Raw genomic sequence first — 24,741 nt, 5'->3', positions numbered from 1 at the left:
ACTCTCTCGAGCACCTCCATGTCCTTCTTGTAGCGAGGGGCCCAAAACTGAACACAGTACTCGAGGTGCGGCCTCACCAGAGCCGAGTACAGGGGGACAATCACCTCCCTAGACCTGCTGGCTACGCTGCTTCTTATGCAAGCCAGGATGCTGTTGGCCTTCTTGGCCACCTGAGCACACTGCTGGCTCATATTCAGCTGCCTATCAACCAATACTCCCAGGTCCTTCTCGGCCAGGCAGCTTTCCAATCACTCATCTCCCAGCCTGTAGCGCTGCTTGGGGTTGTTGCGCCCCAGGTGCAGGACCCGGCACTTGGCCTTGTTGAACTTCATACAGTTGACCTCAGCCCATCGCTCCAGCCTATCCAGATCCTCCTGCAGAGCCTTCCTACCCTCGAGCAGATCGACACATGCACCTAACTTGGTGTCATCTGCAAACTTCCAGAGGGTGCACTCGATCCCCTCGTCCAGGTCATCGATAAAGATATTAAAGAGGACCGGCCCCAGCACTGAGCCCTGGGGGACTCCACTAGTAACCGGCCTCCAACTGGATTTGACTCCATTCACCACAACTCTTTGGGCCCGGCCATCCAGCCAGTTTTTAACCCAGCGAAGCGTACGCCAGTCCAAGCCACGAGCAGCCAGTTTCTTGAGGAGAATGTTGTGGGAAACAGTGTCAAAAGCCTTACTGAAGTCAAGGTAGATCACATCCACAGCCTTCCCCTCATCCACCAGGCGCGTCACTTGGTCATAGGAGGAGATCAAGTTTGTCAAGCAGGACCTACCTTTCATAAACCCATGCTGACTGGGCCTGATCGCCCGGTTGCCCTTCAAGTGCCTCGTGACGACATTCAAGATAATCTGCTCCATGAGCTTCCCTGGCACTGAGGTCAAACTAACAGGCCTATAGTTCCCCGGGTCTACCCTCCGGCCCTTCTTGTAGATGGGCGTCACATTTGCTAGCCGCCAGTCGACTGGGACCTCTCCTGATAGCCAGGACTGCCAATAAATGATGGAAAGCGGCTTGGCCAGCTCCTCTGCCAGTTCTCTCAGTACCCTCGGGTGGATCCCATCCGTCCCCATCGACTTGCGTACATCCAAGTGCTGTAGCAGGTCACCAACCATTTCCTCGTGGATAGTGAGGGCCACATTCTGCTCCCCATCCCCTTCCACCAGCTCAGGGTACCCGGTATCCAGAGAACAACTGGTCTTGCCGCTAAAGACTGAGGCAAAGAAGGCATTGAGTACCTCAGCCTTTTCCTCATCTTTTGTAACTAAGTTTCCCCCCGCATCCAGTAAAGGATGGAGATTCTCCTTAGTCCTCCTTTTTGTGTTGATGTATTTGTAAAAACTTTTTTTATCTTTAACGGCAGTAGCCAGATTGAGCTCCAGATGAGCTTTGGCCTTCCTAATTTTATCCCTGCACAGCCTCGCAACAGCCTTATAGTCCTCTTGAGTAGCCCGCCCTCTTTTCCAAAGATTATAAACCCTCCTTTTTCTCCTAAGCTTGAGCCACAACTCTCTGTTCAGCCAGGCCGGTCTAGTTCCGCGCCGGCTTGTCTTTGGGCACGTGGGGACAGACCGCTCCTGAGCCATTAAGATTTCCTTCTTGAAGAGTGCCCAGCCTTCCTGGACTCCTCTGCCCTTCAGAACCTCCTCCCAAGGGACTCTGCCAACCAGTGACCTGAACAGCTTAAAGTCAGCCCTCCGGAAGTCCAAGACAGCGGTTTTACTGGTCCCCTTCCTGACTTCTCCAAGAATAGAGAACTGAACCATTTCGTGGTCACTCTGCCCAAGACAGCTCTCGACCACCACATCTCCCACCAGTCCATCACTGTTTGTGAACAGAAGGTCTAGCGGGGGCACCTCCCCTGGTAGGCTCTCTAACCAGCTGCGTCAGGAAGCTATCTTCCACGCTCTCCAGAAACCTCCTAGACTGCTTTCTCTGGGCTGTGTTGTGCTTCCAGGATATGTCTGGGCCTACACATCGCTGTGCCTGCTCTCACAGCTGAAAAGCCAATGATACATCCACTTCCACAGGCCCTGGGGCTGCTGGGTCAAAATGGGCCAGGTCAACTGGAGACCAGCTTACTGGCAGAAATACCATCGCAGCGCAAGGTGGGTGGGTTAAGGTGATCCTAAGCTTGAGTGGGAAGACATGGCTAAGCCGAACTCCTGCCAAAGCATGCCCCATATGGTCTTTGCATTAATGACCTCTTCTGCCATCATCAAGCAGCGTTATTTCTGTGGCTCTAAAACAAACTGTGTGTTACAGTGGTCAACTTTAGAGGTCCTACAAAATGTTCAGAGAAGGACTATAGGGATGTATGCTGTGACTGCTCCCAATTCATCTTCCAGCTTCTACCCTTCAGTTATTTTCTGAGTAAGGCTTTGCATCTGCATCATGGTGTTTGACTGCCCATGGCAAATTATTTCTCCTTAATTTGCCCAATCCCTGTTTTTGTCTGCTTTTGGTACTCATAATGTTGTAAAGCTGACACCAACAGTAAGTGCTCCCTGGCATTGTGTGTAAGAGCCCTTCCTCTTGCTTGTTTTGCTGCCTGACAATTTCATTAGGTGCCTACAACTCTTCCTGTTCAGAGAAACAGTGATTAATTCTTCCCTGTTCACCGTCCCTAAGTCATTTGTGATCGCTCTACATCCCTCTTCTCCCATACCTCCCCATTGTCTGAAAAGTCTCAGATTAATCATCAGGAAGGTGCTTCTGCCCTTCCATATGTTGCCTGAGGTGGATGCACAGATTGCAGATGGTATCTGGGATGCAAACGCTCTAGTGGTACAGTGGCATTGTGTATTTGTGTGTCCATGCTCTCCATTTTCACCACAGTGGTTCCTACCATTCACTTTGCCTTCTTGAGCAAGTTCAGGGAGTATTTCAGGGAAACTCCAGGTGAATGAGTGCAGGCTTCATGTCATTCTCATTCACTACAGGATTTGTCCTGTGTTTCTCACAGAACCTCAATAACAATGAACTGATGGCCAAGAAGGGAGACTTAAGTCTGAATCGAGAGCAAAAAAAACCCCCAAGAATATTCCTGATCTTCGAGAGCATTGTTTTGAAACACAACACTTAAATGTACCTTTATTTACTGTTGTTTATGTAACATAGTGTAGTGGGTTTACGTGGCAAGGTTTTGGTAACAGGGGGCCATAGGGGTGGCTTCTGTGAGAAGGATCTAGAAGCTGCCCCATGTTTGGTAAGGGCCCCACTGCTGACCAGAGCTGAGCCAATAAGCGATGTTGTTTTGCGCCTCTTTGAGAGCATATTTAAGACAGGGAAAAAAAAACACGCTGTGCCACACAGCAGCTGGGAGAGTGAGAGGAGTGAGGAACAGCCTTGCAGGCGCCAAGGTCAGTGAAGAAGGAGGGGGAGAGGTGCTCCAGGCGCCGGAGCAGAAGTCCCCTGCGGCCTGTGGTGAGGACCATGGTGAAGCAGGCTGTCCCCCTGCAGCCCATGGAGTACCACGGTGGAGCAGGGTTCCACCCTGCAGCCCATGGAGGAGACCACGGTGGAGCAGGTGGACCTGCACTGGTGGAGGCTGCGGCCTGTGGAGGACCCCTGCCGGAGCAGATTCCGGGCCGGACCTGTAGCCCGTGGAGAGGAGCCCACGCAGGAGCAGGTGACCTGGCAGGAGCTGCTGCCCGTGGGGGATCCAGGTTGGAGCAGTTTGCTCCTGAGGGATGGACCCCGTGGTATGGACCCATATCTGGAGCAGTTCTTGAAGAGCTGCTGCCTGTGGGCAGCCCACGCCGGATCAGTTCAGCAAGGACTGCATCCCGTGGGAGGGACCCCACAGCACAGGGGACGAGAGTGACCGAGAAGGAGCGGCGGCGAAGAAGCGCTACAGACTGACCAGAACCCCCATTCCCCCGTTCCCCTGTGCCGCTCGGGGGGAGGAGGTGGAAAAGGGTGGATGGGGGGGAAGGTGCTTTTGGTTTCTTTCCTTTGTTTCTCACTTCTCTAGCTTGTTAGTAATAGGCAATAAATCTTACTATCTCCCTATGCTGAGTCTGTTTTGCCCCTCACAATAATTACTGTGCGATCTCCTCGTCCTTATCTCAACCCTTGAGCCCTTTTCATCGTAATTTCTCCTCGTTCCTCTTTGAGGAGGGGGAGTGAGAGAGTGGTTGTGGTGGAGCTCGGCCACCCACCCGAGTAAAACCACCACACATAGAAATTATGAATAACATTTTGATTACCAATTCAATAATAATAAGGTTGCCCTCTGCATCAAGCCATGCAGGAAAATATATTTGCTTTCTGTGTAAATGGACACACATAATGTAGCTGAGATGCAAATTCAGAAGTCTTGGTGTGAAATCAATTTCTCCTGTGATCTACACTTGAAAGTATAGCTCCAACCTTTACATCTATTTGCCATTTTGTGAAGTGTTAAGGTGCTACTCTAGTGTACATGAGCTCATTTTGATCACACACAAGTATCGACACATACAGCCTCACTCAGCATGGAATGTAAACCTCTGCATTTTTAAACTGGATTAAACTATATATATTTAAATATTAATGAAATGAAATTCTGGCTCCTTTAGTTGCTGAAACCTCTAAATCTTTTAAAAGAAGTTTTCTGAAAATACTCATTGACATTGATAGTGATCTTTGCCTATCTGAATGTCTGATGGAGGAGAGCTTGGATAAAATAGATAAATAAATAAATAAACTGAAAAATGTATAAAAACTAAAAAGTTTATGCTAATTCTGAATTGAACCTCCATTTGGAGACGAAAATTGAAGCCATACTTATACATCTAACTTGATGGCCGATTTTCAGAAATACTGAGATATTTCATCTCTCCTTGACTCAGTCCTTTTGTACCCAGGCACTTAGGTGCACCACACAGAAACATAGAATGGTTTGGGTTGGAAGGGACCTTAAAGCCCACGCAGCTCCAACCCCCCTGCCATGGGCAGGGACACCTCCCACCAGACCAGGTTGCCCAAAGCCCCATCCAGCCTGGCCTTGAGCACCTCCAGGGATGGGGCATCCACAGCTTCTCTGGGCAGCCTGGGCCAGGGCCTCACCACCCTCTGAGGGAAGGATTTCTTCTGAATATCTAATCTAAATCTTCTCTTTTCTAGTTTAAAGCCATTCCCCCTTGTTCTATGACCGCACCCCCTGACAAAGAGTCCCTCCCCAGCTTTCCTGTAGCCCCCTTTAGGTACTGGCAGGCCGCTGTAAGGTCTCCCCAGAGCCTTCTCTTCTCCAGGCTGAACAACCCCAACTCCCTCAGCCTGTCTTCACAGGAGAGGTGCTCCAGCCCCTTGATAATTTTTGTGGCCCTGGACTTGTTCTAATACTTCCATGTCCTTCTTGTGCTGGGGGCCCCAGAGCTGAACGCAGGGCTCCAGGTGGGGTCTCAGGAGAGCAGAGCAGAGGGGGACAATCCCCTCCCTCAGCCTGCTGGCCACACTGCTTTTGATGCAGCCCCAGACACGGTTGGCTTTCTGGGATGCAAGCACACATTGCTGGCTCATGTCAAGCTTCTCATCCACCAACACCCCCAGGTCTTTCTCCTCAGAGCTGCTCTCAATCCATTCTCTGCCCAGCCTGTATTTGTGCTTGGGATTGTCCCGACTCAGACGCAGGACCTTGCACTTGGCCTTGTTGAATCTCATGAGGTTTGCACAGGCCTACCTCTCAGGCCTGTCCAGGTCCCTCTGGACGGCATCCCTTCCCTTCAGTCTGTCAACTGCACCACACAGCTTGGTGTAATCTGCAAACTGCTGAGGGTGCAGTCAATTTCACTGTCCATGTCACCGACAAAGATGTTAAATAATACTGGTCCCAATACTGACCCCTGAGGAACAGCACTTGTTACTGATCTCCACTTGGACATTGAAACATTGATCACAACTCTTTGAGTGCAACCATCCAGCCAATTCCTTACCCACTGAGTGGTCCATCCATCAAATCCATCTCTCTCCAATTTAGAGACAAGGATATAGGGGACAGTGTCAAATGCTCCAGTAGATGATGTCAGTTTCTCTTCCCCTATCAACCAGTGCTGTAACCCCATGGTAGAAGGCCACCAGATTTCTCAGGCATGATCTTCCCTTGGTGAAGCCATGTTGGCTGTCATCAGTCACCTCCTTATTTTCCATGTGCTGTGTTTTCTAATGTTTCAAAACATGTTTTCTAATGTTTCGACTTCACCAGTTGCATTAGAAAAAAATGTTCATCTCACTTTCTCCATTTCCAACCTTTACAGAACAGTCAGTAGTTACTCACTTAACAGAAGCTTTATGGATGAATTACTGTGTAGAAAACAATTTGCATATATTACATAATTTCATTACTTCTGCTATCACTACTGTCTCAGTGTTCCTGCTGATATTTATGTGTGAATTTAATTTAGTTTATATTTTGCTTGTAGCATTTGTGTGGCTAAAATAACACAAAATCTGGGCATTCTGCATAATTTCTATTCACTAGCATTTATAGAATAATTCCAGCTCCTGCATTGTTTTGTTGCTGCAAGAAGACCAGAGATGTAAGAAGAATTTGGGAGAAACACAACAAAGGCTACCCACAGGGATTTCTGACTCCAAGTATTCACCATGCAGAATGCAAGAGACCAAGGTGGAGGCACCTTGAAAACGCTGCTCGAGATGATGTAGGACAGCACCCCTTTGATTGTTTCTTGCCCTGAAAGTAACATACTACTCCGTTGTTCAGATCCATAAGCTCAAATGCAAATATCAAGATAAAGTTATCTAATTAGTAGCCTCACAATTGCCTCTGGGTTTTGTATGTTGTTTTTGTCAGGCTTGGTTTTCCGCTGTGGTCTCCTCTGTTTGAAAGACTAAAATGAAGGTGATTAAAATGATTCATTAACATTGTGCCCCTTTGAGCAAACAGTCCAAATATTTCTGTATTCCCTGGTATTAAGTGCAGTGATCTTCACACAAATGTCCAAAGGTCTTTTAGACTTTTTAATTTTTTCCACAGCTTGACTTTAATTAATGATTCATGTGCAAATTCATATACAATTAGTGTACTAGCAGTCTAGCTTTCGATTTGCTTTGGGCTCTTTGGGAGGAAGAGAGGAAAAATATGCTCGGAGCTCATAACAACAGTAGACCATATATTTGAATGAATGTTACAATTAAATGTCTGTAAATCTGTCTGGTGTGTGTAGCCATGTCAGTTACTCAGCTTTCCTTAGTAGTTGCCCACACAGCTCCCTGCTTGGTTCCTTCAAGGAAAGACCCACATGAGGCCTCAGGTAGAAAACTGTACTGCATCTGTGCTATGAAAGAGGAGAAAGGGATCCCGTTTTTTAAACTGAGTGCCTTTCTATCACATTTTTACTAAATTTTATCTTTAAGCAGTTAGTTTTTTGGCCACCTGCACTCTCCTTGGAAAAGGCAAACAATTTCTCTATTTGCTGGGAATGCACTTCTGATTTCCAGCCTAAATTTACTTATGGCCAGTTTCAAAGGTGGTTACTAGGTGCACCGGTTGGAAAACATGTCAGAAGAAAAACAGGGGTGGAAATGTTAAAGCTATATGTTTTTTGGACTGACATTCTCTAGAGCTGCATAAATAATTTGGCTATGGACACCTAAGTCCTACTGTGTAGCTTTAAAAAGCTCCAGCTTAATGGGGAGATGAATGATTCTATCTCCACAAACCACAGACCAAAATTCATTAGTATTTTCAGGTGGTGAGCCCAATGCTCCAGAAAGCATTTCAGACAGGATTAAAAATCTGAAGAGGCTTTTTTTTAAAAAAAAAAAAAAAAAAAAGTAGCATATATATGGCTATGGAAAACCCTTCTGAAGAACTGCCACAGTGCTTCCTGGGGCCCCAGCTCCATCTGGCTTGGGCCCAGAGAGAAGTGCTGCTTCTGAAAAAGGCTGCCCTTGATAATACTTTGAATATGAAACAAGATTTTGGTAACACAGCTGCACTTAGCCCATGAAGTAGATTTCATGTTTACCAAAGAGGCCTGTAATTTGTGGACTGAGAGTTATTTTCTTCTTTTAAAAATAAAACTCAGCAGCGAAAACCCTACATGAAGAAGGGAAGATGCCAAAATCAAGGCCTGTGGCGTGTTTGGGTCTCCTGCATCTGAATGTGACAGATACTTCTGTTTTCTTGCTCTGTTCAGCAGCCCGCGTGGCTGTGAGATGTTTCTCCACAGTGTTTCAGCTCCCAGAGTCAGGTGCTGAAGAGGAACCAGGGCTGAGAAGGGGCAGTCACTGGGACAGAAGTACAAAAGGAGGGCTGTGGGGTTAAAAGTAATGATAAAGATGAGAGGGAGACAGGAAAGGAGGACTCTGCATGCTTATTGCACTGCGCAAGGGACAAAACTGAAGAGGAATTTGGGTTTCAAGTACCTTTAGGGAAGACAAAAAAGCCAAAATGTATACTATTGGTAGGAATATGTCGGTGAAACAAAGGAGCTGGTCATACAAACAGCTTGTTCTATGGAAAGAAAAGAAAGTCAAGAAACTCAGGGAAAGTACAACAGCTATGACTGGAAATGAGACACCCAGATTGTTTTGAATTTGCTCGGTCTGAGTTATGGCTCAGTCAATGTAGCAGATAAACAGTTAATGCAGCCATCAAAGAACAAATGCAACAATCAAAAACCAACAGGAAAAGGCCATCACTTGCCATAACGTGAGCAAAACTACTGCGCTGAACCTCCTCCCTGCTGGCAAGTGGTAACACCAGATAAAAGCAAGGGGAAAAAAGAAATATTTTGCAAAAATCCTCCCTGCTCCAAACATGTTTCTTCCTGTTGGAACTTTTTGAAGTCCGATTATTATTGTTTAGTCAGGTTTGTTCACAGGAAAAACGAGAATGATGGAGCTGAAGAAAGACTCAATTTCCAACCCATTAAATGTTCTTAAGATTGTCTTTAGAGCTTATGGATCTGATAAGTAACAAGGCCAATAGACTGATATAGGGAGAAAAAGCTGGAGAAAGAGACAGAGGCCGGCTTACGCACATCTTACTTGGCATGCTGTGGAAAGGGTTAAAAGTGGTCAGTTCATCACTCTGCTGTGTGGTGCCTTGGAAGTTTTCACAACACCAGATGTGTGAAAAAAAAAAAGAAGAAAGAAAGAAAAGCGAATGCTTGTAGACATCCTGGTGCCCTGGAAGCAGTTAAATTAACACCCAGCAGGGACAAATTTGCAGCTTTGGGAACAAGCTTAAAGTTAGTCTGTTTTCATTCCTGGAGCGAATTTGCAAGTGTATGACAGTGAAGTATAGCCTGGGAAGGAGCAGACAGCTTTGGATTAAGGATGGATAGCCAGAACTCACTCCCACCCTGCCTCTTCCCACTCTGTTTTGCACTTAGGCTGTGAAGTTCTCAATATTTCTGCTAATCCCTATGGTTTCCCATGTCTTTTACCAGTTCTAGGAGGAAAAGAAGCCATTCTTCTTCTTCTTTTTATTTTTTTCTCCACTATAGCTGAAACCAGAAAAAGCTGGAGTCACCCCAGCAAAGCCTGCTTTAACTGGGATTGCAGCTTACAGTTATTTGGAGAAATCTAGTTCTGCAATGGATAAAGCTGGATGCTCTTCTAACCAGAACCAAAGCACTAAATCCTTTAGTCATTCATCATGCACTTGGAGTCAGGCTGTGGCCCAGCTTGCAACCACTACAAATTATAGAAAGGTCTGGAAAAAGACAAGATTGTGCGAGTACATCTAACCCAGCTTCACAGAATTGCAGAGAGCCCTCACTGCCTCTCTCTTCCTCTTACAGGTTGCAGAACAAACTGGCTCCTCCATAGAAATAGGCTTTTTTTTTTTTTTTCTTCCACACTTTGGTCATTGCGAGTATTGTGGTATAAGTCGATCACAGGGAACCTTGCCTTCAAGGTGGACTATCCAGCTTCCTATAAAGGCCCAAGAGGACCATTGAATCTGCACCTTTCTTCCTGTGCATCTTTTGCAAGACCGGAAGAAAACAACATGTTGGTGGTTCAATGGCTACAGTTTCATCTGGGGGTGCTACAAGAGCTGTAGGGTCAAATGGAGGAAGAACCAGAGACAGATGTGTTCATTTTTCCTAGTGGGACAAATATGCTGGTTCTTCTGTATCTCTGATTGATGGAGACTTGCAGGATGAATAGCACGGACTGAAATAGGCAGTGTATCCTTTCAGCTGGCAGTTTGAAGGGCTCTGAGTGAAGCATTTCTGGAAAGCTGCATTTCTTGCCCTGTGCTGACGACTTCTTGCAGACACTTTGGGAACTAATAGACAACAGGCCCCTTATGCCCCTTCACTAGTTTCTGCCATAGGATACAGAAATAGGTATTTTTTAAGAGTTACCAGTCTTCCCCATTTCTTCTTTGCAAGTTTGTTCCCTGTGCATCAACAGTTCCCATCCTGCTCCATTTCCTCCCATGCTATTTCCCACCCTCGAGTCCCCCTTCCCACCTCTGAACCCAGACTCACTCCTGGCTATCCCTCTCCTGAGCCCCAAAAGGGGCTTTCGTAGCAGCCCAGCTCATGGGAGCAGCGGGTAGCCTCTAGCTGGGCCTAGGGCTGCCAGCTCTGGGGGCTTGGGCCAGCCGGTGGTGCTCTGGGGTTCAGGCTGAGCACCCACCACTGACTCGCTCTCCTCCCACCCTGCCCCAGGAGATGCCCAGCCAAACTGCCCCTTGCTTCCAGCCCCGGGCAATGTCGTGTTTCAGGCTGTAGTCAGGGCTTCCAGTGACGTGTCGTCATGCAGTTCAGCACACCGTGAGTTCAGTCTGCTCATTTCTTTCAGCAGCATGGCTGGACTCAGGGAAGTGAGAGTCTTCTGCAGAGAGTTTGTGCCTCATGGATGTGTCCAGCTTAAGTACTCTGAACTGCACCTTCCTCACTGGCTACGTAGGAAGGTTAGGGGATTAACATTAAATACAGAGAAGTGATATGAAGGAGAGGGATAAATATCTCCCTTTTACCTGTTTTCTGCATTTTCTACTGACTCTCAATATGCTGTAGACTTCAAATAATTCTTCACCTCTTCCCACAAAATCAGAAAATCATTAAACTCACATGTTTTCCACAGCTATGTCAAGACTAAGTATTACTATTAAAAGACTCTCTGAAAGCCATTTGGCTTTTCAGAGGAACCAAGTGTTGGCAGCACTCAGCCTCCTTCTGAATTCCAGCTGGGGCTTGACATAACAGAGGCTCGTCAGAGGGGATGGAGAAATGAGGACTCTGAAGAGGTGACAGACACTCAACATGGTTGGCCTGTTCAACATGCAAAGGGTGATGTGAGGCTACCCTCGAGGCTCCATTCCTTTCTCGTGCATATGAGGTAAGCAGAACCTTGAGAATAGCCAGAATATGTCCACAGATGTCTCACAGGTCCTTTGGAGAGTTAGCAAGCTGCTGGGTTCACCTCAGTGGGCTGTCCACAGGTGCGATGGGGAAAAGAAGCATCAAACTGTTCTCAGTGCTCCAGCGGTCTCCTCTGGGGGATTGTGCAGGCTGTGAAGGCTGAGAGCTGGGGATGCTGGGTCAGTAAGGAAGGATCTCAGAGCAGGAGGCAAGGGGCAGAGGGCAGGCAGGTCAAGATGAGCAGTGGTGGGGTCAGGGATTGTCCTAGGACACGGCAACAGTGTCTCGGAGACTGACTTTTGCTCTGGTTCAACATCAGACTCAGTGAATTTCTGTGTGATGGTAAATGTGTTACTTACGTCCCTATCTCACAGCTCGTGGGTGGCTTGTAATGGCTTTGGGTGAGATCTTCCTTCTCTCTTTCCCTAAATATATAATAATATATAAAACGTAGAGTAACATTTCCTTCCTCTCAAGCTTTGTCTGGCTTGCTTTTTCAGATCATAAATTCTTCAGGGCAAAAGCTGTCTCTTACATTGTATGTGTACGTTATCAGAAACAGGCACGCAGCAAATGAAGCAGGCAGATGGTTCTGGATTAGTTCTGTTGGAGCATCTGGCCGATTTTCTGGATCTGAATCACATACAAATGGTAAATTCACCCATGAAAACTCATATTAAAGGAACATTACTAGGTCTGTTGCTGTCTTAATGACAGTCATCTGTGGCCTGGGGCAGGTCTCCACCATAAAAGCACCAGCACTAAAAGTGGCTGAATGAAGAAACAAATATTTGCCACTAGAATATTGCTTCATTTTGAACCCCTAGAGAGTCAAATTACTGGGACTTGTTCTTGAAGACTTCAGGGAATTAAAATAATAGAAAGACTCTAGGGAGAGAAATAACAGCTAGGCCTTGTTAAATTTTTTTTTGTTCCTTGACTTCTTGAGGTATTCATAAATTGCCTACGAATGAGCAAAAACTTACAGGAAAGGGGTTTTCACCATGCCAGCTCCCAATGGCTGTGGAATTATATTGTTTTTCCAGACTGCCTTTCCAAAATCCCTGCAGGAAGTTGACTCAGGGCTTGACTCCGGCCTTGGATGCACAACATGGCAATGGCAGAAATCTTCACTTCAACCAGGTAACGTGCCTTCACAGATATCCCAGCTTCACTGATAAGATCATGGGTCAACACAGACTAACTTGCCTTGTAGCAGAGAGCCAGACCCGAAACATCCTTGGTTCTTTGCCTCCCATTGCATCACCACAGCTTCTTACCCCAATCTTGCCTTGTTACCTCTCCTTTCCAGTTAATCCCATAAACACAAACTCATGTCCTGTTTTTGGTGCTGGTTCCCTACTTTACCCCACTATACCAGGCCTATAAACTGCAAACTCTGCCACCAGCACTGTGGATCTTCTCACCTGCCCTTTCCTCCTTGCAGCCCCTACATCTTCTCTTAGGTACGCACCAGGCACTTTGGGTGTCCCTCTGCTTCCCCACGTTTTCCCATGTCTTCAAGGTGGCAGTGGAGTAAAAGCAGAGGACTGAAGCACACAGCACTCTTGCTGAACCTTGTTTTTCCCCACAGCCAGAACAAATGACTGGCCCACGAAGTACCTCCTGGATCACTGCAGACCTCAAACAAACATCTGTAGAGGTGCAGGTGGGTAGAAGCCGATATCCTTCAAATTCCTTCTGTGAAACTCATCTTTTACTTGGTTCTTACAGAAGCCAGATCAAAACTGTCCCTTTGAGACAGGTGCCATTTTTAAACCATTTCTACAGTTCTTAGAGAATGACATTTTGTCCTGTCAGTGGACCTCCCAGGCAATTTCACAAAGCTAATAAATAATAAGACTTCAAGTGTGCTAACATTAGCACAGAACGCATCCAGGCAAGTGCAATGATGTTTTTTATTGGTATCTTCACGGAGGTACCTTCCAAAAGCAGCCCAAATGAGACTACAGGGACTATCTCAGCTATGTCCCAAATCCATGAACCCAGAAGCACTTGACCTAAGCGGCTAATATTCTACCATTCTAGTAGCATAAATAGTTTATGAAAAGAGTTCAAGAAAGCTTATGAAGCTGGCAATGTCACCGAGCCTTTGAATTATAACGTCCTCAGGGAATGACCATCCACAATGTGATTGTCTATATATTTGATTTAGTAAACAGGGTGAATGATATAATGCACCAACAAGACACCAAGACAACTGTCCACTATGGCAATACAGAAACCTTTGACATTTTCTTTCTGGTTTTGTGTTCATAAATCAGTTTTGACCATTCAGTCGATGGTAGTTATGGGGGTGTCCTCAAGTTTTTATTCAGAATATTTAATTCAGAAGCCGTTGCATGAAGGAATGCAACCAAAATGGAGCTATCAAGAAAAGCTCTCATCCAAACACTATTTTTATAGCGAGCATTGCAAGAAAGGTCACATCGTTATTTCCTTACACTGTGGAACGGTTTCTGTTATTGCAGATTCCAAAAGCTTGGAAATCGTTGTTATTTATGATCTCAGTCACATTTAAGTCCTGGTTTGTACCAATTACCACAAGCCACTCTAGTTTTTCTCTCTTCATTTAACAAATATTTGCAAAATAATTCATTCACACTTGAAAACAGAGAGGTTGCCTCACCAAAATGTGCTCCTCTCTTCTTCTTTAGTGGTAAACACAAAGGTCTAGGAAAATATTGTTTTGATATGAATCATCCTAAGAAGCCACATTTTCTTTGAGAGATTTCAGAGGCTAAACTAGAGGTGTAAGTAATCGCTCAGCAGTGAACGATAACAAGAGTTTTTCTAGCTGCATTTTCAAAGAAAACATGAGATCTTTTGCTCTTGGTGCCTCTTCCTTGCATAGCACTCTAACAATCTGATAGTTTAACATACACTTCTTATGAAATCTGTATGGTGCCCACGCTTTAAAGAAGGCCACATCCTGCTGCTTACTACGCTGCTGTAAGTCCAATTATGCTCTCCTAAAATAAATGAAATTACCCTGGGTGCACACTGGAGAAATCTCCGCAGAGCTGCCAGGTTTGTTAAACTACCATCTCCAACCCTTGGAGACACTTAAGAGCAATGCATACATATCAGTTAAGCATTGATTTTCTGAGCTGCATCGTGGCCCCTCTCCAGCCAGATGTGCCCATGTCGTGTCCCTGGGGCATGGAGCACCTGGAAGGACATTGGCCACACGCTGCAAAATACAAAGTCTTGCCATAGGAGTACATCAGGCAAGAGGCACATATGGGTCACTCATGCCTGGGGCAGGTAACAGAGGAGGTATTTTTAGGTATTCTGTAGGAAGGGAGAATGGTTGGATTTAAAAGGAGCCTGTTAAGATCTGGTGAAGAAAATGATCTAAGGTAGACCCCAGTTAGGGAAAGCAATGGCAAAAAAAGCCCCCAAACTGCAACTAATCACATTACGTTTCTGGGTCTTGGAGAAAAAAAAAAAATAAAGAGAAAAGATGATCCCATCCTCAAAGACATTATAAAGGAGTGAGGACTAACAAGGCCCTGAGCTCTCCATGGGAAAACACTTGTAACTACACGAACAACACTGGCATTTTCAGAGCCTTAAATCAAGGACCACTGGTTGTTTGTGTAAAGCAGGGGCTGAAGCTCTCATGATCCCATGTGTCCTCCTTGCCTCCAAAGCTGACACTAAACAGGGATCTTGTGGTCCAAGGACACATGGCCACAAGTACCACATGGAGTGGCCTTGCTTCATTAGGGTTCCTCTTCTCATGAGCTCAGCCTTCTTTTCTCCCCGCCCTTGAGCGAGTGAATTTGAATAAAAATATTGGAAAAAAACTCATCTTGAAACCTCTGAGTTTAATTTGGCTTTAGTACGAAAACAGAAAGGTATGAATAATATTTATAATATTTTATTTAGCAGGTATTGGCTTCTTTTTTTTAACTTCTTGATAGAAGACTGATGGAACTTATTGAATGAGTCATATGAGTGACCAAAAACTTTAAAAATATGTGCAGAATTTCTCAGACTACTTAAAAACACCAAGCTGTTTGTTCAAAAACCTTATGTCTTATTCCAGAAGCATCTTTCATTTCTCTGTTTCTTCACAGAGAGAAAGATTTCAAACTTCTCCCCAAGTCCAGTTACAGACTTCCCCCACATCAGTCCAGGTTCTGGATAAGTATTACAAACCCAATTTAACCTGTGCAGAATTTGGAGCTTTTAATTATTCCCTAAACAAAGAGAATGTTGAATCTGTACAAGCTTTTTCTTGCCTGTGCATATGTTACATCCTGACAGACAATGGAAAGGTGAACCTTTCCCACAACAATGGAGAACAAAACTGAGAAGCAAACCAAACTTTCATTCAATTCAACCTTCTTCCAGGAAACCAAGATGATTTCCATCATTTTTACGACTTTTCCCTAGAGGCAAAAGACATCTAATTAGCAAATTGCACTACAAGTTTGCTCCAATTTGACACAAAGTGAATGTGACAGGCAGAGAAATTATAACTCCTGCATTTCCAGTTAGCAAGCCGGGGCTGATAAAGTGAAGTTCAAATGCTTTGGGGGATCTTAAAGCTTGGGGAGTAAAAATCCAGAGAGTGAGCTGGTTCCGCTAAAAATGTGAGTTTATAGTGTCCCATTCAGTGTTATCTAATGGCAACGTCACAGCAGATATTTATGAATGTGCACTTGCAATTCCAGCTACAAAGCATTTCAGCCAGTTCTGAGATGGTCCTTATTGTTCACATCTATAATGAATTTAGGATCGAAGGAGGAGTTGAACAATATCTAGCAGAATCAAACCTTGATTCCTCATGAAAAAATAGGGCATGAGTAAAATATATATTAATCATGAAGTTAATTAGTAAATGCTGGTAATTAATCATGGATCACTGTTAATGATCATTAGAAATCCTCAGAGGTGGAAGATGATTCTCCAGGAGAGAAGACCATGTAGCCTAAATGAGGTGATGTCCCCAGTGCTAAGATCAACAGGAATTGACCCATGAGCTCATTTTGAGCTTCATGATCTTTACTGGAATATAATGCTGGGGTCTCTCCTCCCACTCCGATTTAATATTCAGGATGAACCTGTGGGGACAAGTAGCCCTGACCAAGGGGTTGATGAGCTCTTGCATCTGTGCAGACAGGCCCTAAAGTTGTTCACAGAACTCATAAATATTGCCAGCTGAGCAATTATGTTCAAAATGATCCTAAATCATGTAATTTTATGGACCAAGTTTATGTAGTTGTCAGTATTATTCTGGCAGCTACAGAATACTCTACTGAGAGAGACCTACCTGATTTTCTGAATTTCGGCAGAACTTGGGAACAACTGGTTAGGAAGGATCTTTACAAATCCATTTACTTCTCTAGAGCACAGAAACAACAGCATTCTTGCTGTGAAAGCCCTGTAATCTGTGCCTACAAAAGTACACTTCTCAGCTGTGCCACAGGTCAGATAGCCACATCCCGCAGACAAAACTGTGGGCCAGGTGATGCGAGACTTTGGAAAGCTTCTTGCAGAAGTCTGTGACGATAGGCAAAACTCCCTCCTTGGTGTAATATCTAAAGCTTGGCAGTTAGCAAAATTCATTTAGGAAAAGTTTCCTAAACCAAAAAAATCTTGTAGCTGTGCAGGTGATAGATCCCACTACACTCATGATAAATTTGGAAACCACTGCCATGGCCATGTTGTCTGTAACCATCTTGTTGGCTTGCCTCCCTCAGCAGCAGCTCAAGAGGGCACAGAACAGGGAGCTAACATTGCCTTGAGCAGCGTTACTCTAAAAGTTTTTATTCCTTTCCAGAATGTGACCTTGCATGGTTTTTTTTTTCAGAAAAACAGGAGGGTTTGCAGGAGTCCTGCCTGTCTCCCCTGTACTGACAGATTGCTGGAAGCTTCATCGTGGCTGAATGAAGGAACTGCTAAAATTCATCTGCCTGCCAGTCTATTAAGAGAATGGGGAAATGTGCCTGAGAAGTGAGCACACAGTGGCCGAAGGAGGAGAGCAACAGCCAGCAGAGTCCCTGTAAAACAGCAAAGCTGTGCTTGCTTGCTGCTTGCTGTTAATCCTCCAGCATCTTCAAACAAAGCAACTCCTCCTCACCCAGTCTGCCTAAATGTTTCACCTGGTGCCTCTTACCAAGGGATCCTCTGCTGGAAAAAGTCATGGTTAGGTGGCCAGGGAGTTTAAAGGAGTTAAAAGGAGAAAGGTTTCCATGTGTACAACTATATTTACTTTATCTCAAAAACTCATACTGTTCGCCCAAACAGGTTGGCCAAGATATGCCAGTTATGAACGATTCACTCACGGTGCTGCTTCTCAATGACTTTATGGAAAATTTAGGGTTTCACTTTCTCAGTAGTTTCTTATAGCTCTTTCTCATATAGAAGAAATTCATGAGCAATCTCTACACCTGTATTACCTTTCCATATCTTCAAATGCTATGAACCCACCAGAACTCCTCAGAATGGTTTAAACATCCCAATATCAAATGCGCGTTTTACCTGTTTTGCATGTGGTTTCCAGTTTCGGGGGTACAGTGAGGTTACATGTTTGAACTTCAATTGACAGGTCTGAAACATGGGATTTTGGTGCATGGTGACTTGGCAGAGCGTAACTGAGCTATAATAATTGATCATGTCAAAGCAATGTCTCATGATAAAACAGTGGGAGCTGGCCACGAGGTATATAATTGTAGATGTATCTGTGGAAGCCTTCACCTTCATATCTAAGCATGTATTTTATGCAGAGAATATTCCCAGAAGTGTGATGGGTGTTTATAAAGCTCACAGATAAGTCTTAGTTTTTGCTTTGCCAAACAGATAACAAATGTGCAAACAGTATTTTTGTCATGTCAGTCAAATGATATCTAAAAACAGAATTTCCTAACCCTGCCTCCCTGAGGAAATCGATGACATAAAAATTAACATTGTAAAATGCATTCTTTAAGATAACACAGGAATTCATTACAATTGTGCTGTTCAAAAGAACCAAAAATTTTGGAAGCTAGGAAACTTAGACAGGAGTCCAAAATAAGCTAACATCTGCCCTACCGTCTCACCTTTCTGACAAGTATCTACATAATATATAGCAGTGACATATTCACTCTTGCTCTAAGAAAAAAATATAAGTTCTGAGCACGTCTTTCTTGAAATTCTTACAAATGTGCATCTGTGACACACCTGAATAGGCACTAAACAGGCCATCAGCAGCTCTGATGAAGTATGTCCTGAGGTCATTACACACCAGTACACATCTCCTGGAGGAATGAGGCCAGGCTGGAAAACCCTTTTTACCACTCAGACCAGAATGTAACAAAGAAGGAAGAATTTGCCTTACCTGTCTATGCTGCTGAGAGACTGGATACTGCAAACCTGAGATTTGCTGGCTTTGCTGAATTTTCTGAAGCATCATTTTTTGCTGCATTGCTAGGGGTACATTGGGTGGCCTTTGAAGAGACTGGTTTGGGAGAGGCTGAGCAGGTTGCGGCTGTGGCTGTTGTTGCTGCTGCGGCTGTTGCACTGGGGCTGAGCTCTGTGACTGCTGCGTGTAGTGCAGAAGGGCAGGCTTGCTTTGGGAACCCAAAACTGAAGGCATCTGCTGGTTTGTTTGCTCTGAGTTAAAGTGAAACAAAGGCTTTGTGTTGCCATGATGCTGCTCTAGTGGTGGCTGAGCACTGTTGATAAAGTTTCTGTTGAGGTCCTGAGGCTTCTGTTGCATGATTATGTCCATGGGATTGCTCTGGGGAGTGGTTGGCTTATAAACATAGTTATTCATCCCTTTGGACTGGTTTCCATTCACGGGCACCCCAAGCATCGCTGAGCTTTGTGGGCTGAACTGCTGCTGGCGAAAAGAAGGACTGGGGATTTTCTCTTGCACAAAGGGTCCGGGGGAAGGACCTGACGGAGACAAGGTGGACCAGTTGGCTGTCTGGTTCTGCTGCTGCTGTTGCTGCTGAATCAAGGCATGCTGCTGACGGTTGGCTGCGATCTGCTTGAGTTGCTGTGCGTGAGAAACCTCCTGCCAGTTAGGCAATGGTCGACTGGACGCAGTAGAGACCTGCGACACCTGTGTTTGATTCTGAGGCACCGAAGGGATGGGTGAGGAGGTGGACATGGCAGCAGTGGCCATAGTGAAGGCTGGACCTGTAGAAGAAGGCCTCATCTGTGGGGAACCCACAGAAGCCTGGTTCATGCCTGGTGCGTATTCGCTCTTAATTACCATCTTATCCATCTGCAGAGATCTCACAGGGCCCCTCTGGCTTTGCTGCCCAAGGTCAATGTTGAACGGTTCATCTTGCTTTATTGTGGCATTTATCATATTCTCTAGCTCAAGATCACTCATTGGTGGCACTGATATGTTAGTCAGTTCATTAAATAGTTCCTGAAGCTCTGGATCCATCATTTGTTCTCCTGAGTCTTCCCCATATCTGTTAGGGAACATGTTCTCATGGGACATCTGGCCATCTAAGTGTTTGCTGCAGGACATTGTTTCTCCCGGTTCTTTCTTTACCTCTTTCAAAGTCATATTAAACATGCCATTCCCACTAGCATGTGCATTGTTTGCTAGGTTACCGGTCTTTCTTTGTGTTCCTTGCCCCACAGGCATGGTTCCAGACATTGACTGGCTTTGGCAATTGTTAGCATGATGTCCACCTTGTCCCATTGGGATATTATCACCCACTCTTAACCTCTTAATGTCAAGGAAAGAGTTGTCCGAAACACCATTTGGCCTCTTGTTGTTGACGGGTGACAGATTTACCACCAACTTTCTCTTCAAGGAGCCTTGGAGCTGAAGGAAGCAGAGACAAAAAATAACAATCGTTAGATGACAACTGAAGAAACAAGCTATAGTCTATCTGGTGCTTACAGAAGGATCTTGCAAGTCAACAGGCAAGTAAGCACTGCACAGCACAGAAAGCTATTCTGGGCAGCACAGGTCAGTGAAAACAGTCAATGAAATTGTACAGAACTGTAGGGAAATACGTGAGTGAGACATCTCCCTGTCACTGCCATCCCTGTCTTTATAGCCACCAGCAGTTTTTGGGCATCACTGCCTCCTGTTGACCAGAAGTCCCACCTTCCTTGTGGGTGTGAGTGGAGGGAGGTGGCCAGAGCTGTAGCTGGCAAAGCCAAGGGCATATCCATCCCAGATTTGCTCCTGTCTATCTATGCCAGACAGATCTGATGTATTTTCAGACAGCAGAGACTAATGCAGCCATGAAATCCGCCCATATGTCTACCCAATACTGCAGGATTTCACTGTAATGATTTTGGTTCATGATCCAAAAGATCATGTTTGGATGGCAGAGTCCAAAGGTCCTAGGAGATATTTTAATGGCACAAGTGAGATCTAGCCATCCTGATCTCACATAGGTTTATAGTGACCAGAGATCAGTGTAGTTAAAGATGTTAGATGTTAACTTGTTCAAAACTTGAAGTGAAGCCACTGGAACCATGTCAGTTTATGTCAGCCAAGGGTCTGGTCCATGATGTACTGCCGGATTATTTTCCAGATTTGTATATTCATACATTAAGCCCTAATTGTTTATGTTCTGAAACATCTGCTATAAAACACAGAGTACACGCAACACTGCTCTGAGAACAGCAACTCTACTTCCTTTTCCTTGAATATTTACAGCGATACTTTCATCTGCTCACAAACCCTGTGGGTCTGCTGAAAGAAAGGAGCTTCACAGCCCTGTCTGCCTGATCTGTATTCATCTGCCGTGCTTGTACATGCAAATTCCCACCCTGTGTACACAAAACAAAGGTGTAGTCCCACAAGCTGAAAATTTTGGGTCAATATATGTATATACCCTGAAGTAGCATTATTTCAAATTTCAGAAAGGCAGTTCATAAAAGAATAGATCACTTTTCTTTTTTTTTTTTTTAACAAACACACCTGTCAAACCTTCAGGTCTCTACATTAAAGGCATGCACCAAGCACCAGAGACAGCAACCACGGGTGTACGCAGACCTAGCTCAGCCCACGTGCACGCTGCTGCTGCTTCAGCTGCACAGAGGTCTGTGAGCAATGTCAGGAAACTCCACACAGAAATTCGGCTCATCTCGTGCCTGGGCAGAAGTGCACCGACCGAGGAGACTGCAGGACAATGTCATCTGACAAGTAACTGTGTGTACCACTGGGAAAACCGGGCCCATTACAAAGTGTGATGTCTTGGGAAACCACGATGGGCAGATGAGACACTGAGATCTCTAGTTTTGCAGTTACGTGAGGAAGGATGATCTACGAAATCTTCAGATCACATTATTTGGACCCTGCTGTTTCAGGTACCCTGTTTCATGTACCCCTGCTCTTTCAGGTCCATGGGCAGGTATTCTGTCATGGCCCCCATTCCCCTCAGCTTCAGACTTAATCTACTGGTAAGAACTCTTCCCACATAACTCCATGTGGGAACACTTTTATTCTAGAGAGAATGTGGAGTCGATTGAAGTTGTTTTAGTTGAAGAGCTCAATTCACAAACATATTTCCTCGGTACCCATCTATCCTCCTACTGCATCAGCAGGGCACTGAGTTTACCCCTTAAAACTAAGGCTTGTAATTCCTCTCTCTGACACTGAAAATCTCACCTCATATCTGAAGTCAAGTTTCCAGCATAGCTTTCGAATCACAGCTTCATGCTTCCGTTTTATAAGGACAGATGTGTTGGTGCCTACTTGTGCAAGTCCAAGACCTTTTGCCTACAAGAGTAACTACTTGTCATTAGCTGTCCTTTGGGTGTCAAAGTGCAGGGACTGCCTTTGGTTAGCATCTTCCTCCTGACACATGACTCACTGTACTTTCCTCTGTGAAAAAAAACAGTAAGGTGCACTTCCTTTTACCATCATCTTTGCTGTCAGTGTGTTTATTAGAAATCGCTCTCATGCCCCCAGATTCATCTTCCTGGGAAATGGGGAAGTCCCCTGATCATCAGAATACATGACTTGGCAGCATGTTTTGCTTTCGGATGTGCTGCTGACAAAAAGGCTGAACAGATAATGAATAATGTATCCTCTGCATGTATGTGCTTTATGTGGTAAATACGTCTTTCTGAGTTAATTTTACTTTTGCGTGTCATTTTGAACCAGAGGGAGCTGTTTAAAATGCCCTCACATTTTCAGAGCACCTGCATCAGGCTTTCCGATGCAGTTAAAGTTGCACGGCGCTGTGCATAGAGGCTGTTTTTCTTCTGCATTTGAACTAACTACTCGCAGATACGGGAGAGGTGTGGTGTGGTTTTCGCAGTGACCTGCACCAGTCAGCGGCAGAGCCAAGGAGAGCACCGTGATCTCCAAACATGTCCCTTCACCCAGCCCTCCCTTGCCATGGGCTGGAGCACTCAAGGGTTTCATTACATGTGGTCTCCTAAAATGCCCACCAAAAAGAGATTTCTAAAGAAGAAATGACAAGTGCTGACTTATTACATCTCTGCAAACCATCCAAACAATGTTGATAACACCTTGGTCAATGCATGCATTAGGGGTGTGGAGGGTTAGGGCACGAAGCTGTGAGCAGCACTCAGGGACAAAGCCCCCTCTCCATCCCTGCCATGAGATGTTACCAATTACACGGCAGGGCGGTTTGCTGGGACCAGACTGTGTTTGTTCCATCACAAGCAGTGTCCATCACAAGCCTCTCTGTCTTGCTATTTCATAGACACTAAATAGTGTCTTTTATGTGGCACCGATGCCCAAGCATTATGCTTGCTTTGTCTTCTGAAGGGACGTGATTCAATCACTCAAACCTTTGCAGTTTTCTAGCATTTTTCAGCTACCGATCACTTTTTCATCAGCCAGAGCCCTTTTTCCCCAAGCAAAACACACACTCTTCAGAAAGGGGAAAAAAGAGCTTGCCAGATTTCAAGCTCCATCTCTTCCAATTTGCAAACCAGGATTGATTTGGGTCAGTAAATGTAACGTAGAAGTTCCTGGGCACATAACAGAGGCACATTCCTCAGATCAAACAGGCTCACAATTACACATCTCAAACCACTCAAACTGTGTAATACTGAAAGGCTCTGTGATGGGAAATGTGTGACATGACAGTAACTGGGAGAGGAAGAAGCTCTCCATGCACGGCTCCATCCCACAACAGGCAGGCAGGACTTTGTGAACCATCACAGAGTACATGCATTTCCTGGCAGCCCGTATTGTTGTAAGACCTTTTGCTAAGCAGGCTCTGGTGAGTCAGCATGCAGCCACGCAGTGCTGGGTGCATTGATTTTATGAAGTTAAAACTGCAGGGGATCTGCATGAAGTTAAATGCATGAGAACAGGTTTGCAAGATATCGCAAACAAAATTCTCAGCAACATTATCAGGCAAGGGCAAAACTCTAGAGATGACACAGTCTAAACAGCACGGTATGACACCACCTCCTGTGCAGAGGGACAATTAATTCCTCCTTAAAACTTATTTTGAGTCTTTAAAGGGATTTAAGAGAGGCAGCTTCTTCCCCAGTGCTCCCTGACACACAGCCAAATCAGCAGGAGTTCCACTGAGCTAATAATTAGGGCTCATCAAAACCCTGGTATCAAATCATTATCTTTCTGAGAAACACCCAAACCAACCAACCCAAAAACTTTTGCTTCACCTTTCTTTTGGTTGAAATTTGTTACTACATGCAAAACTAGAGGATTTTGATGAAAATTGATTATTATTTCTGTCTCAAAAGCTTTTTCAGAGACTGGAAACAAAAACCTCTTTGGTACAAAAGCACAATTTTACAATGAGAAATTTTAGGGATTTCTTCCTCCAACTATCCATATTTATCAGTATTTTTATTAGCACATCTTTGATCCACTTCTGACGTTACCCATGTACATTCACTTGTATTGCTTTCAAGTGGTCAAGAATGGCCAAGAAAATAATTTGTCTGTGACAGCAGGAAATGCTAAGGACTATCTGATTTCAGTTTCATTGAAAGTCTTGTTTTTTGTGTGTGCTTCACTCAGCTTCTTCTGTTGGATTTATTTTCTTTAGATTTTTTTTTCATCTTTTAATAATGCATAGGACAACAGCACTTGAGAAAGTCCTAAGTTAACCATCCAGCAGCACAGGGTTTCACAGCTCTTAGGACAAGTAAAACACAGCTTATCCCTCCAGCTTGCTGGAGTATCTCCACGGCACCTGGAGATCTCCAAAGGAATTAACTTCCCAGTGCAACCCACCCTTGGCCTTGCACAGAGGTGTTTGTAACATCTCAAGCTGTCATCTCAAAACGTTTACAGCCAGACCCCGACGACTGGACCAAAACACCAATGCACTGCATGCAAACTACAGAGCAGATATCACAATACTTTGTGTTTTAAGTCTCCGGTCTCCCTTAGTAGCTGAAGATGTAAAAGAAAGATCTCCCACCGCTTTTGCTCTCCTCTCTCTCACATTTT

General features: G+C 44.9%; 1 protein-coding gene across 1 annotated transcript in view; it reads right to left on the bottom strand.

Annotated features, from left to right (window-relative positions):
* Window positions 1-24,741, bottom strand: part of MAML2 (mastermind like transcriptional coactivator 2) — a 214,381-nt gene that overhangs the window by 50,751 nt on the left and 138,889 nt on the right. The window contains exon 2 of the mRNA XM_040544189.1: window positions 18,691-20,142. Coding sequence (XP_040400123.1) covers window positions 18,691-20,142 — 1,452 coding nt within the window. The remainder of the gene's footprint in view (window positions 1-18,690; window positions 20,143-24,741) is intronic.

This window comes from Cygnus olor, chromosome 1, assembly GCF_009769625.2.
Source record: "Cygnus olor isolate bCygOlo1 chromosome 1, bCygOlo1.pri.v2, whole genome shotgun sequence".
Classification (NCBI taxonomy): domain Eukaryota; kingdom Metazoa; phylum Chordata; class Aves; order Anseriformes; family Anatidae; genus Cygnus; species Cygnus olor.
The sequence above is the reverse complement of the archived record's forward strand: the minus strand, read 5'-3'. Positions and strand labels throughout refer to the sequence as shown.